We start from the raw sequence: 15223 nt of genomic DNA, 5'->3' as shown, positions 1-15223 counted from the left end.
CAGGTGAACGCTCTCTCAACGAGTACTAGCCAGAGGCAGAGTTCCCGGAAAACGGGTACGAAAAAAATCACGCGTGTGTAACTAGCAGGACGAAATTAAACGAACAAAAGAATCAAACTCCCAGACAACTGAGTGTACCTGGCATTATTCTTTATTAGACAGACAGTCACAACATGGTGTCAGAGTAAGTAGTTAAACTACGGACCCACTTGGGAAAAAAAAGAACGAAGAAGATGGAAGCATTCGGTTTCCCTAACCCGCGGATGGACGTGGAATCATCCAGCCTACCTGATGAGTGGCGGCGATTCAAACAACATGCCAAGCTAATTTTCACGGGCACGCTCAAAAGAAAAATGGAGGAGGAAAAATGCAGTTTTCTCCTGCTGTGGATCGGGGACAAAGAAAGGGACATAAGTAATACTTGGGCATTAACGGAGGACGATGCTAAAGCGTTAAAGACGTACTACCACGGTTTCTCAGCATTCCTCACGCTGAAAGCTAACCCCATCTTTGCCAGGTACAAATTCCGCGGGAAGACGCAGGGGAGTGGTGAGTCATTCGAGCACTCTAAAGAGCTCACAATGCCTGTTAAAGACTGTGGCTATGCAAATAGTGAAGAGATGGTCAGGGGCGGCATAGTATTCACTACCGGTTTAGCACAAGTGCAGCTAAAGGCTATGGCTAATGAGAGCCACGAAGTTCACGCAGTGCACCGTAAGGCTGGAATGTTAGTGCATTATGGGTAATGTAGCAGTCGTCCCTTCATCCGGCAGCACTAAACATTACACGGGTATCTTAACTTCTGCATGATACTAATTTTTCATCTGTAAGATCTTCCCTATCTGTCCTCGATATCGGTTTTTTTCTTTTCTGTGACAACCTTCGAGTTTCTTCTCCTTGATGGCTGATGATCTTTGGAAAGCGAAAGTAGGACTTCTTCCCCTCTCTGTCAGCTCGATTGGAACCAAAAATCGCGCAGAAATTAAACACTGTAAAATACCGAACCTCGATAACTATTCTGTATGAATCAAACCTTGAAACGAATTCCGTCCACTCTGACTGTTTAGAAAACGTTTTTCATCGTGCAGTGAGAGCAACCAAGTACCCCATGGACTGGAGCCGATGTCCAACATGGTGGATGTGTTGCTGTTACGTGACACGTGACGTAATATGAGAATAATCTATATCCTTTTGTTTTTGTCGTCCCCTATTCTGGATATCCTGACAGTTTTCAGTGAGTTTAGTACCATATCTGCCATATCGGTCTACAAGATTAATTTTAGTGAATCTGAAGCCATGCCATTTGGAACCCTGAATAACACAAATGTTTTGGACAATTTTCCTTTTAAATGGTCAATTTCCAGTTTCACATATCTGGTAATAAAATAACCCCAAATTTTAAGGATCTGTGGAAACTTATTTTGCCCCAGTTTCCAAATCAGCTAAAAAAGACCTAGAGCAATGGCATGGCCTACCACGATCCCCGATTGGTCGAATCAGTCTCATTAAGATGAATATCCTCCCTTGACTTTATATCCCCTGTAGATAAGATGTATTCCGTACTTACCCAGGAAAATCAACTACGACTTAGAAAAGACATTTTCTAAATGTGTTTGGCATGGCAAAAAACATATAGAGGCTTAAAATATTAGAACTGCGTACAGATATGGGTGGCCTTTCTATGCCTAATTTGGTATTTTACAACTGGACCTGTTATGCATGCCACTTCTGGCTATTATTACATAAATCGCTCAAGAGAGAGACTCGGCATTGATTCCTGGGTTGCTGTCCTTACTCCCCATGGAGTCTGGTCACTTGTGATACAAATAATATAAATTCAGAAGTAAATTGCAATCTTGTTATATACAACAGTATCAGAGTCTGGTGTGATAGTACTAAATATCTGGGAAGGAAAAATGTGACATCTTCGCTGTTTTCGATCGTCCAAAATTCTGACTTCCCTGCAGGCACCAGCTCACCTGTGTTCTCTTCTTGGCAGGTAAAGGGATTCACATACTTACAATTTACAATTTTATTTAGCAGACATACGAAATACGTACTTGGCGATTTATTTATTAATGCTCTACTGTCCTTCCAGCAGTTACAAGAGACATTTGATATTCCCAAGAAGGAACATTTATTTGGATAGCTGCATGAGGCATTTTACATCTTCTCAGGTTACCTCTTTTCCTGTTAAACCTCCCTTGTAGTGATGCAGAGATTTATCTTGGAGCATCAAAATGGAAAACATTTTACATCATTTTATTCACTTCTCGGTTCCGCTGATGCATGCGAATTAATATTTCTCATAAATTGGAAAGAGATTGAGGTGCTGAATATCGTGAAGATGATTGGCAGGCAGCTATAGACTTGATCAGATCCACGTTTACATGGAACAGCCTGAGGGAGACTCAGTACAAGATTCTTCACAGGCTGCATATCACCCCTGTTATCTTGCATAAAATAAATCGTTCCCTTTCTCCTCTATGCATTATGCTATTCTGATAGGGGGACATATTTCCATTGCTTCTGTGAATGTAAATTGTTTTCTAGATTCTGGGCATGTATTTCCAAGGTACTTAGTGGGATATTTTAAATAAACATTAAGAAACACCCTGGTGTTTTCCTCTTGGGTCTTCTCTCCAAGGAATTGCATTTCCCTGCATCACACTACAAACTTCTTGAGAAGCTTCTTTTGATTGCTCAAAAGTGTGTCTTGCACAATTGAATCAAAGTGTTACCCTCTGGTACAGAGACCTTTAACACCATCCCCCATGAAAGAGTACAGAAAAAAAAAGAAAAAGATGAGCTGTTTCTGAACATTTGTTCACCTTTTCTAGATTATTTACCTGAAGCCCTGAAGAACTTACTTCTAAGGGGTAAGCCCTTTTTTGAGTGGAAGAACCCCAATTATGGGACACACGATATGATGCGGCTTCTGCTGACCCTAAATTCAAATATATATATATATAGTGGAAGCAGTATTTTACTTAATTTCGTATGATTAATTAACATACTTGTTTGGTGTCTATTTAGGTTTAATTTTGTGACTTTTTAAAATTATTATTTAAACCTATTCAATTATTTCTCTGTGTTTTTGTTGGATTTGTTGTATAGCTGTCTGGGGTGGGGGTTATTGTGCCCTGTTCTGTGTTGTGCTGTTCCTTGTTTGTACTCAATAAAAAGTATTTTAAAAAGTTTGTTTTGTTAGCTTTATTTTCCTGGCTGATGTCCAGACTTGGAGGTGGCCTCAGCAGCGCCACCTGGTGCAGTCGTTGTGAAATACCGTCGGTCCTGATAGAAACCTCAATTGTTTCTGGGACTTGAACCCACTGACTTGTAGTGATGCGCTGGTCAGAGTTTTTTAATACCCGCACCCACCCGACCCGTTATGAGAGCCAATCCACACAACCCAGCCCACTAAAATATGTGTTAATTACTCACCCAAACCCGACCCAACCCGCAAACCTCCAAATTTAGCCCAGGCTACAGCAAAATGAGCAGTGTTGTACTATTTCGTTTTTGGGCTGTTTGCCCAGCATAATACACTGATTGCAAGGCATAGCCTATTGTATCTTAGCCTGACAGTGTCTGGGTCTAGACTACTAAATACACACATGAATTGTTCCAAGCGGTGTTCTTTATTGTTGAATAGCAGCAAAACAAGTAACCCTTAATTAAAGATGTGAACTTTCTCACTTTCTCTCGCTCTCGCTGTCTCTCTCTCTCTCTCTGCGTTTGTCCTTTCTGCGGGGCAATAGAAACTGTTTTTTATCGTTTTACTGAATGTGGACGATTTAAAAATCTGTTTGTTGTTTTAAATACAATTGTTTGAACTATTCAATGAGACATTTTCTGAAACTTTGTTTTATGAGCTGGATTACAGTAAGACGCATAAGTTTGAATATCAGCTGTTGGACTGGAATGTAAACTAATACATGTGCTTTTGAAAATCAAGTCTCTCTCTCTCTCTCACACACACACACACACACACACACACACACACACACACACACACACACACGTGCCTGTTCTGACAAAAAAAAGTTTTGGCAGTGGAAACAAAATCTATGAATACCACTAAGGGGAAAAAAACTCGTATGTGAAGCATCACCAGTCTAAAACACATGAATTAACCAAAACCACAATCAGTTGTATCCAGACAATCACAAATTGATGATAAAGCTGCTTGCGTGCATGCGTGTGTGTTAGAGACAGAGAGAGAGAGACAGACAGACAGACAGAGACAGACAGACAGAGGAAAAGAGGGAGGACTAGTAATGCAAAGCCTAGCCTATTGTATGCAATTTTTCTGTAAGTTATTTATAGCTAACTCAGAGTGCTGCTTTGTCAGTTTTTGATCCGCCCACCAAAACCAGTGATATTTTCTAGTAAGCTTACTCGAACTGGGCGAGTTGTGGGTCGACCTGTACATCACTACTGGCTCGTAGGTGTGTGTGTTCAATATTCTGTGTCAGCTGTTAAACTATCCTGCAGGTCACATGTGTTCCAGCACTTTAAAAGTAATTGTGTGTGTGTGTGTGTTTGCAGAGATCAGCCGTGTCCGGAAGGACATGTACAATGACACACTGAACGGGAGCACAGAGAGTAGGAGCAGCGAACTCCCCGATGCCATCGGACCAGTCGTCCAGCTACAGGAGAAACTCTACGTACCCGTCAAAGAGTACCCTGATGTGAGTTACACCACTCTGTGCGTGTGTGTGTGTGTGTGTGTGTGTGTGTGTGTGTGTGTGTGTGTGTGTGTGTGTGTGTGTGTGTGTGTGTGTGTGTGTGTGTGTGTGTGTGTGTGTGTGCGTGCGTGCGTGCGTGTGTGTGTGTGTTCTACGTGGGAGAGCCTCTCTAATCTCATCATGGGTTGTTTAGCTGATTGCTAGCAGGATGGAGGTGGTGTGGTTCTGCATACAGACACACAATAATTACATTTCCTCTGTTGGCCCGGAGCAGCCCAACCCACTCTGATCCTCACGTGTGTGTTATGTGTGTGTGTGTGTGTGTGTGTGTGTGTGCGCGCTTTTAATCTTTCTTGTGTGCATGGATTTCTTTCTGTTGCAGTCTGTCTCTTTATTTCTGTCCTCCTGTCCTTTCATCCCTCCATCCTTCTCTGTTCTGTATTTCTGTTGGTTGTTTGTCTTATTCTCTTTGTCTTTTTTCCATTGTCTGTCGATCCATTTGCCTTCTATCCGCCATCCTGCTCTATCTGTCTATCTAGGTGTCTCTTTGTTTGTCCTTCACTCTGTCCATCTGCCTTTCCATCCCTCCATCCTACTCTGGTTTCTTTGTCTGTCAGTTTCCCGCTCTCTCTGTTTGCATCCTTGTGTCCTCTCTCTCCTCTACCTCATTCTTTTCTTCTGCACTCAGATGTCAACAAATATTTAAAAGCAGTCGCTTCCTCAGATCCACACTCGTGTTTAATTCTGTCTGGTCTAGGGACGGCTAGCCGAGCCCTGTGATGATGGATCCCAGTCAACCAGTTGCTTTAGTTAGTGGTGGGGCAGTCTCTCTCTCTCTCTCTCTCTCTCAGATTTTAAAATGCCAAAGGTGTATGTTGTCATTAACTAGCATAGCAGAGGAGGCGCTGACCTTTGACCCTTTTCACTACCGGCTGCTTGTTATGTAGGATGATGTAGGAATGGATAACTTGAGTTACATGTAGAGCTGGTCAGTATCTGGGTATAATGTGATCTGTTGATATGAGACAAGGTATGTTATGGGATTGTGGTTCTGGTAATATGGTGATATAACTTAAATGTTGTCATTCCTTGGTAGGGATGTTAATGATTATTGATTAATTGCCGTTAAGAATTTAATGGACTAAAAATGTATTAACCAACAATGTTTGGTTTGTGTACCATTCCTCCGGAGCTGACATATATTAACTACTGTGCCACTAGAGGACGTCCTTCACGTTAACAGTTCAGAAAAACGACTGACGCAACAAGCGGTCCTGAAATGAATCATGTAGATATTGTAATGGACTGAGTGACATGTTGGTTTTTGTCTCAGCTGCCAGTACTGCAACAGTGTGGGTCACTGGCTGCTTAGACATCTGGATGACATGTCCATATGGAAGTGTGAGCATTCCTCTCCTTGTGTGTTAATGACAGTCCAATGCCCTGAGAACATCCAGTCCCAGTATACAGTCCTCCAGGCTCGCGACCTACACGAGTTAGCAAACTGACTTCTTTCTCACCCCCAGAGTCACTAATGCCTCCCCCACCATGGGAGTCCGCTCTCTGGTGACTGTTTGAAGTTTCACTAAGGTGGGGAAAACTATTTTTCTATTTTTCACCACATGAGGTGTCACCAGGGTTACTGAAGACCCAGTGTCCACCAGTGCAGAGAAGCATGTCCCCTCAACAGTCATGGGGCATACCAGCAGTCTCCTATCCAGGTTTGGCCCAGCACCACAAGTCACTCCTGCCGGTCACAACACCCCCACTTGGTTATGCTGTACTGCTTCCTCTCTTGGATAGGGTCGGGATGCAGCCCCAGAGGTCCGCATCGTCCCGATTATGCTGCCCCATCCCGTTTCCCTGATTCGCAGGAGTATGAAACCAATGCCGGACCAGATAGCCAGGCTGTCCACATCCCCAGTAGGTCCTCAAGTGTGGCTTGGGCCACCATTCTTCTTCACAATGTGGCAGCCCACACTCGCTGGGTTAGTTCCTCCACCCAGGCAGGTTCTTCTCCATTTAAATCAGTCCCACTTGCAGCTCTCACCTTCGGTGAATTGTCAAACGCGGTCCCCAGGAGGCCAGCATACAGCATCTCTCTCTCTCTCTCTCTTTTGCTGTCTCTCTCTCTCTCTCTCTCTCTCTCTCTCTCTCTCTCTGTGGCTAACTCCAAAGCCTCCTGGAGAAACCTGGGGTGAGCCAGTAGCAACTGGATACGCAGGTCGGCCGGTAGCAGGTCCTGGAAGAAATGGTCTCGGGCTAATTCACTCTGGATGGCAGGGGGCATGTGAGCATAGGTGCGGTGAACAGGTCTCTTAATATCATTGGCAAGATCCTTCAGCGGCTCCCCAGGTCATCGCTGTCAGCTGCACAGTTCAGAGTGATGCAGGCTAGCTGCTGAGGATAGCCCAGACCGCCTCTTTAGAGCTCCAACTAAAGCATCATAGTCACTCATATCATCAGGGCTTAGTAGTAGCAGGCTTGACAAAGCATTACCAGTAAGGCACATTGCTAGTTGGAGGGCTTTCTCTTCAGTGGACCACTTACCGGCCTGGGCTTACTGTTCAAATTGTACATGAAACGCTTCCCAGTTAGCTTTGCCGTCATGTCAGGGGGTTTTCATTGAGGGCTGGAGAATTTCTCCACACAGCTCAACATGTTTGGTCATGTCTGTACTTCTGGCCGCTGCTGTTCTCTCACAGGTGGCATGTTCATCGCCAGAGTGGCCAGAGCAGCCTAAGCCGGCCTCGGCAGCCAGTCTCACAGTCATTTGTCTCACCTGCTCTCTTTACTCCGCTGCTCGCCAACACGGCAGGACCGTAACATCTCCTTTCTTCAGTTTCCTTCTCCCGCTTGATTTTGGAACAATCCCCTGGCAGGATCTTTCCTACCACGGAACAGTCACAGCAGTCCCCTGCAAGCACGTTGTGGAGAAGTCGGTGAATGGCAATCAAAACCCTGTAGGTGAAGCTTTTTACTTCTGATACCAACTGTAGCATCCCTCAATAAGAAGGGTATGAGATGTCAGCTGGTTTGCTAGCACTTTATTAGCGGCAATACACAGGCTACTGTGGGCCGTAGCCAGCACCAAAGCAACAAAACCTATATGCTTTTCCATGAGTTCTCTGCACTCCCAACTCGCTTGGCTCCTGCTTATATCTAACTCTGCTCCCCAGAACTAACAGGAACTACAACACAAACATCCTCCCTAACTCTGCCAATCAAAGGTAAACCATCTCACCCAAACCACCGCCATAGGCAACTGAAAATGACTGACGGGCTCCACAGCCACCAAACATTACAACATGCTCACTGACATCCCGGAAATCCCAGCAACTGCAACAGTCAAACACCAAAAGGTCATGCAGTCCATTACAATATGTTCATGTTAAAGTTAACATATTTCAAAATTTAAGTTTAAAACTACAAAGCAATAAGATTTAAGTTTATTGTGGAGAGGTTCGGAGCAGTTTTTTTCCTTTTATACAGCACTTTATTTAAAAAATTGGTTTGGTTTGCTCTGCCTTGTCTAGAAATGGCAGTAGCTGTGTCCCATTTGACTTTGTTTTGTGTGGCGGCGCCATCTGTTGAATAAGGACAGGTGGCAAGAGCAGAGCCTTATTGTTTTATTATTCTGTTCATTCAAGTTGTTTGTGCTTTATTAATTATTGTTTCACATAACTAATGTGCTGCTAGAATTGTTTAGATAAAACTGAATTGAGAAAAGACGTGCGGTTTGTATCTTGATTAATCGATAATCAGAATCATGTTTATTGGCCATGTAGGTTTGCACTACATGGAATTTGACTCCGGTTTTGTGGCTCTTTGTGTACTTAACATTGAATAACAACACTACAACACAACAATCTTCTGATATATACACAAGGATTGACTTATACAGGTGAAATAAGGTGATAAAGTGCAGTAGTGCAGAGATTCTATCAGAGATGCTGAAATAGATGTTAGCAGGTTACTTACATACATGCCTGAGGAAGATGGACATGACAGAGCCTACCAGTATATGTACAATGTACAGTATTCCATTCAATTCCATTATCCAAGCCACTTATCTGAATTCGGGTTGCGGGGTGCTGGAGCCTATCCCAGCAGTCATTGGGCGTCAGGCGGTGAGACAACCTGGACAGGCCGCCAGGCCATCATAGGGCCGACACATTTACACAATTTAGTATGGCCGATTCACCTGACCTACATGTTTTTGCACTGTGGGAGGAAACCGGAGAACCCGGACAATGCAGTAAAACCCATTTAGGTCATCAGCCAGTTGATGGTTCCCTGCAGATTGGGGGGATGGTCTCCTGTAGTTGATCAGCCACATCAGCAAGATATGGAAAAGAATAGTGGAAGCTAGGCTAAAAGGAGAGTTGGTGATTAGCGAGCAGCAGTATGGTTTTATGCCACAAAAGAGCACTACAGATGTGATGTTTGCTTTGAGAAAGTTGATTGAGAAGTATAGAGAAGGCCAGAAGGAGTTACATTGTGTCTTTGTAGATGTAGAGAAAGTTTATGACAGGGTGCCGAGAGAGGTGGTGTGGTATTTTATGAGAAAGTCATGACTTGCAGAGAAGTATGTAGGAGTGGTGCAGGATATGTATGAGGGAAGTGTGACAATGGTGAGGTGTGCGGTTGGAATGACAGATGGGTTCGAGGTGGAATTACATCAAGGATCAGCTCTGAGCCCTTTCGTGTTTGCAATGGTGGTGGACAGGTTGACGGATGAGATCAGGCAGGAGTCTTCGTGGACTATGATGTTTGCGGATGACATTGTGATCTGTAGCGAGAGTAGGGTGCAGGTTGAGGAGAGCCTTGAGAGATGGAGGTATGCACTGGAGAGAAGAGGAATGAAAGTCAGTAGGAGCAAGACGGAATACCTATGCGTGAATGAGAGGGAGGACAGTGGAATGGTGAGGATGCAAGGAGTAGAGGTGACGAAGAAGTATGAGTTTAAATACTTGGGGTCAACTGTCCAAAGTTGCAGAAGAGAGGTTAAGAAGAGTGCAGGCAGGGTGGAGAAGAGTGTCAGGAGTGATTTGCGACAGAAGGGTACCAGCAAGAGTTAAAGGGAAGGTTTACAAGATGGTTGTGAGATCAGCTATGTTATATGGTTTGGAGACGGTGGCACTGACGAAGAGACAGGAGGCAGAGCTGGAGGTGGCAGAGTTGAAGGTGCTAAGATTTTCACTGGGAGTGACGAAGAAGGACAGGATTAGGAATGATTATATTAGAGGGCCCGCTCAAGTTGGACGGTTTGGAGACAAAGCAAGAGAGGCAAGATTGAGATGGCTTGGACATGTGTGGAGGAGAGATGCTGGGTATATTGGGAGAAGGATGCTGAATATGGAGCTGCCAGGGAAGAGGAAAAGAGGAAGGCCAAAGAGGTGGTTTATGGATGTGGTGAGGGAGGACATGCAGGTGGCTTGTGTGACAGAGGAAGATGTAGAGGACAGGAGGAAATGGAAATGGATGGTCCGCTGTGGTGACCCCTAACGGGAACAGCCGAAAGTAGTAGTAGTAGTAGTAGACTGGAGGTAAGTATGTATGCACAACAGGTGTGTCACAACTATACAGAGTTTTGTTGCTGAATAATTACTAAATTATGCTTATATTGTATATTCTAATATTATATAATAAAATATGTACTATATATTTATCTCTTATCTATTATATAATTATGGCGGCAGAGTGGCGCATTGGTTAGCATGGTCGCCTTACAGGAAGAAGGTCCTGGGTTCGAGCCCCAGGGTAGTCCAACCTTGGTGAGTCGTCCTCTGTGTGGAGTTTGCATGTTCTCCCCATGTCTGCGTGGGTTTCCTCCAGGTGCTCCGGTTTCCCCCCACAGTCCAAAGACATGTAGGTCAGGTGAATTGGCCATACTAAATTGTCTCTAGGTGTGTGTGTGTGTGTGTGTGTCGGCCCTGTGATGGCCTGGTGGCCTGTCCAGGGTGTCTCCCCACCTGCTGCCCAATGACTGCTGGAATAGGCTCCAACATCTCCGTGACCCTGAGAGCAGGATAAGTGGTTCAGATAATGGATGGATATTATGTAATTAATATACTATATTATATATTTCTTATAATTATAACAATAACAATTTGTAGTCAATATACAGTAGTTGTGTATTTATAATTGTACATTTGTATTGCACATCTGGTTTAAAAAGAGGTAGTGCACATCATAGATATGCAAGTGAGACATCTTGACCAGAGGGGGCTATTTATAAAGTGTCATATTTATATAATACGTGTCCATTATTTCACCATGCTGTTAAGTGTTCATGAGAGAGATGGCCTGTGGGGTGTGGGGGGGGGACTTCCAATGTCTGGTGGTTTTGGTGCACATTGCTCTGCAACGCTTGTCAGAGGGTAGGAGTTCAAACAGACTATGCTCTGGATGTGGGGGTCTGTACTGGTTCTGCTTTCCCATTTCTAGAGGTGTGTAATTCCTGCAGAGTGGGTAGAGAGCGCCAATGATTTTTTTCCTACTGACCTTACTGTTTGATGCAGTTTTTTTCTACCCTTGTTTTGTTGCTGCTCCGAACGAGACCATGATGGATGTGCACAGGGCAGATTTGATGACTGTGGTGTGGAACTGGCTCAACAGCTCCTGTGGCAGACCAACTTTCCTCAATTGCTACAGAAAGAGCCTTTTTTAGGGTGGAGTTGATATTGGTCTCCTACTTCAGGTCTTTGGAAATGGTAGTTCCCAGAAGCTTCAAAGGTCTCACAGTTGACACAGGGCTGTTGGATAGTGTGAGGGGGAGCAGTACTGAGGGGTCTCCTAAAGTCCACTGTCAAAGTCTTGAGCATGTTCAGTTCCAAGTTGTTCTGACTGCAAAAGAGCACCAGCTGCTCCACCTCCTGCCGATATGCAGACTCAGAGCATCCTGGGTGAGTCCGATTACTGTAGTGTTGTCTGCAAACTTTAGTTTAACAGCTGGGTCCTTGGAGGTGCAGTCATTGGTGTAGAGCGATCAGAGCAGTGGGAAGAGGACACATCCCTGAGGAGCACCAGTGCTGACTGGCCATATACCAGAAATGACTTCTCCCAGCCTCACCTGCTGTTTCCTGCCTGTCAGGAAGCTGGTGATCCACTGACAGATGGTGGAGGATACAGTGGGCTGCGAGAGTTTTGAGGAGAGGACTTCTGAAATGATGGCATTGAATGCTGAGCTGAAGTCCACAAACGGGATCCTTGCCTCTGCAGGGCAGTCAAGGTGTTGCAGGATGTAGTGCAGTCCCATACTGACTGCATCATCCACTAACCTGTTTGCCCAACAGGCAAACTGCAAGGGGTCCAGCAGATGTCCTGTGACACTCTTCAGTTTGGCCAACACCAGTTGTTGGAAGGACTTCATGACCACAGACATCAGAGCGACAGGCCTGTAATTATTCATTCCTGTGATGAAGGGGATCTAGCAGGAGGGGACGTCACAAACCTCCACGGGATCTGATGAAGATCTGTGTGACGATTGGAACCAGTTGGTCAGCATAGGCTTTAAGATAGGATGGGGAGACATTGTCTCGGCCTGGTACTTTCTTGATCTTCTGTCTTTGGAAAAGCCAGCTCACATCCTCTACAGGTATCTTGAGTGCAGCCTGAGTATTGGGGTGGTGGGGGTTGCCAGAGGTGTGATGGGGGCTGTTGTTGTTAGGCTGGAGTGGGTGAGGGTTGTGAATTTGGCCCTCTCAAATCTGCAGTAGAAGACATTCATATTGTCAGCCAGGTCTTTGTTCACCTCATCATGGGGAGATGGTCTTCTGTAGTTTGTGACGTCTTCCAGGCCCCTCCACACTGACGCGGGGTCGTTGGCTGAAAACCAGTTTTTCAGCTTTTGTGATTAGCTTCTTTTAGCCTCTCTGATCTCCTTTCTCAGTGAATTTCTGACTTGTACAGGGCCCTGTCCCCACTACTGTAGGCATCCTGCTTGGTCTGTACAGGGCCCTATCCCCACTACTGTAGGCATCCTGCTTGGCCTGCTGAAGTTGTCTTAGTTTGGCTGTGCACCAAGCCTTATTATTGTTGTGCAGAAGGTCTTGATAGGCACACACATCTTCACAAAAGGGAATGCAAGATATCAGTGTCAGTTAGTTTGTCAAGGTTACCAGTTGCAACTTTAAATACACACCAATCAGTGCATTTACTTTGCCCTTTCAACATCCAACATCCACTGAGATCAACAGAGAGCAGGTCTAATGGAACAAAGGATAGATAACAATGGATTAATAAAAACCCAGGGATAAAGGAAATGGAGAGGGTTAAACCTACTGTCCTATTCATCCTGTCGGAAAGGAGGAGGAAACAACATAGAACAAACACACAGTCCCCTGAAGGATGTATGGCTCAAAGAACACAACCCCCATCATTCACACACCTTCTATCATCACAGCTCTCCTTCTGTTTGTCTATCTCTCTTCGTTTTTCAGTGCATCTCTATCATTTTTTGTCTCTGTCTATTATTGTCACTCTTTTGCCCCATGTCCCCCTGCCCATTGTTCTTTCACCCTTTCAGTTTATTCTCATCCTTACCCCCCCCCCACACACACGCTGTTGATGACTCATCAGGATGGCGCTGTGTACGGTAACCTTGGTTCTGCGCTCGTACTTTGTTTTTGTTTATTTGTTTAGTTTCCAGCACCCATTCACTGATCACATACAGCAGGCAAGAACTTTTAAGTCTCCAATTGTCTACTGGACAAACTGAACAGACTTTTTTTTACCGACTTTGAGCATTTTAACGAAAGTCTTGCCAAGGTCTTGATCAGTACAGCCCTGTGCGGACTACGACGAAGAGGCCGAAGATGTAAGCGAGCCGGAACACTCATTAAACTGTGACAGTGGGGATTTAGAACTGCACTCCTGTCAATCCACCTGGCGAATGTCTGCTCTCTGGCCAACAAGATAGACAAACTACTATTCCTCAACAAAAAAAAAAAAAGGATTTTCCAGATCTGCTGCCCTGTGTCTCATTAAAACCTGGCTTAGTGAGCTTATCATGGACAGTACACTTCATCTGCTGCAGTTCCAACTCCTCCAGGTGGACAGCGCAAAGGAGCTATCGGCGGGGAAACAGGGTGGCGGCATATGCTTCTGCATAAATGAAGGTTGGTGTACGGATGTCACTGTGTTGAAGAAATCATGCAGCCCTCATTTAGTCCTTTTTAATTAACTGTAAACCATTCTATTGAATGTGGGAATTTCCATCATTTATTCAGGTTGGTGTCCATAGGGTTAGTGGTTGTGTCAGGAAGGGTGTCCGATGTAAAATTTTGCCAAATCAGTATGCTGATTGATGGGACAATAGGGAAAAAGCTGAAAGAAGAAGATGATTCTGGTTGGTGTCTATATCCCACCCCAGGCCTGTGTTAAAGAGGTGTTAAAACACCTAGCTGATCAAATTACAAACATGGAGCGCAAATATTCAGATTCTCTACTCATTATCCTTGGGATTTTAACAGATCAAACCTCAGCCACGAACTGCCAAAATACAGACAGCATGTTAAATGTCCCACCAGAGACAAAAACACTGGATCATTGCTACACAATATTAAAGGACGTCTATCGCTTTGTCCGCTGTGTAGCCCTGGGCCTGTCTGATCACTGTCCGATCCATCCTATACCAACCTACAGGCAGAAACTAAAATCGGCAAAGCCTGTGGTTAAAACCGTGTTTGCCTGGTAGACCAGCAGTAGAACAGACTGGAGCATAAAAGTTCGCTGCTTTCGTCCAACATTTCCCTCGCCTTTTCTGAACTTTTTCCCAAAACATCCGGGTCATGTGGTCGTGTGACTTAGAATGAAAAACTTGTTCGTCATCATGAATAGAACAAAAGGCAACATAATGAGTTGAACTCACAAAGTACTTGAAATTACCTCTCTGATCACTGTCTGATTCATCTTATCCCAACCTACAGGCAGAAACTAAAATGTGCAAAACCTGTGGTTAAAACAGAGGAAATGGAACAATGAGTCAAAAACTGGAGCTCCAGGCCTGCCTCGACTACACTGACTGGAGTGTTTTTGAGGCTGCATCTACAGACCTGGACGAACATACTGACACTGACATCTTACATCAGTTTTTGTGAGGACATGTGTTTGCTCACCAAAACCTTCTGTGCCTTTAACAACAAAAGCCCTGGTTCACAGCTAAACACAGGCAGCTTCGTCAGGCCGAAGAGGAAACCTACAGGACTGGAGACAGGATTTGGTATAACAAAGCCAGAAATTGGAGCTCAGAGTGGCAAAAAGGTGCTACTCTGAAAAGTTGAAACAGGTTTTCTGCCAACGACCCATCACAAGTCTGGAGTGGTTTAAAAGACATTACCAACTACAGGAGACCATCTTACCACACCGCAGGTTTGAAAAGCAAACTTTCACACCCCTCACCCTCTCCAGCCACCATACACAACCAACTGCACTCCCTGCTAGCCACTCTCCCCTCCCCACCAAACCCCCACCCGCACTCAGGATCTGTGTTGAGGACATGCACCAGCTCTTCCAGAGACAGAAGACCA

General features: G+C 44.8%; 1 protein-coding gene across 1 annotated transcript in view; it reads left to right on the top strand.

Annotated features, from left to right (window-relative positions):
• Positions 1 to 233: 233 nt before the first annotated feature.
• Positions 234 to 15223, top strand: part of LOC130122493 (KH domain-containing RNA-binding protein QKI) — a 105092-nt gene continuing 90102 nt past the window's right edge. Inside the window, exons 1-2 of the mRNA XM_056291426.1 lie at positions 234 to 714; positions 4552 to 4694. Coding sequence (XP_056147401.1) covers positions 234 to 714; positions 4552 to 4694 — 624 coding nt within the window. The remainder of the gene's footprint in view (positions 715 to 4551; positions 4695 to 15223) is intronic.

Source organism: Lampris incognitus, chromosome 13 (assembly GCF_029633865.1).
Source record: "Lampris incognitus isolate fLamInc1 chromosome 13, fLamInc1.hap2, whole genome shotgun sequence".
NCBI classification, from domain to species: domain Eukaryota; kingdom Metazoa; phylum Chordata; class Actinopteri; order Lampriformes; family Lampridae; genus Lampris; species Lampris incognitus.
The sequence above is the reverse complement of the archived record's forward strand: the minus strand, read 5'-3'. Positions and strand labels throughout refer to the sequence as shown.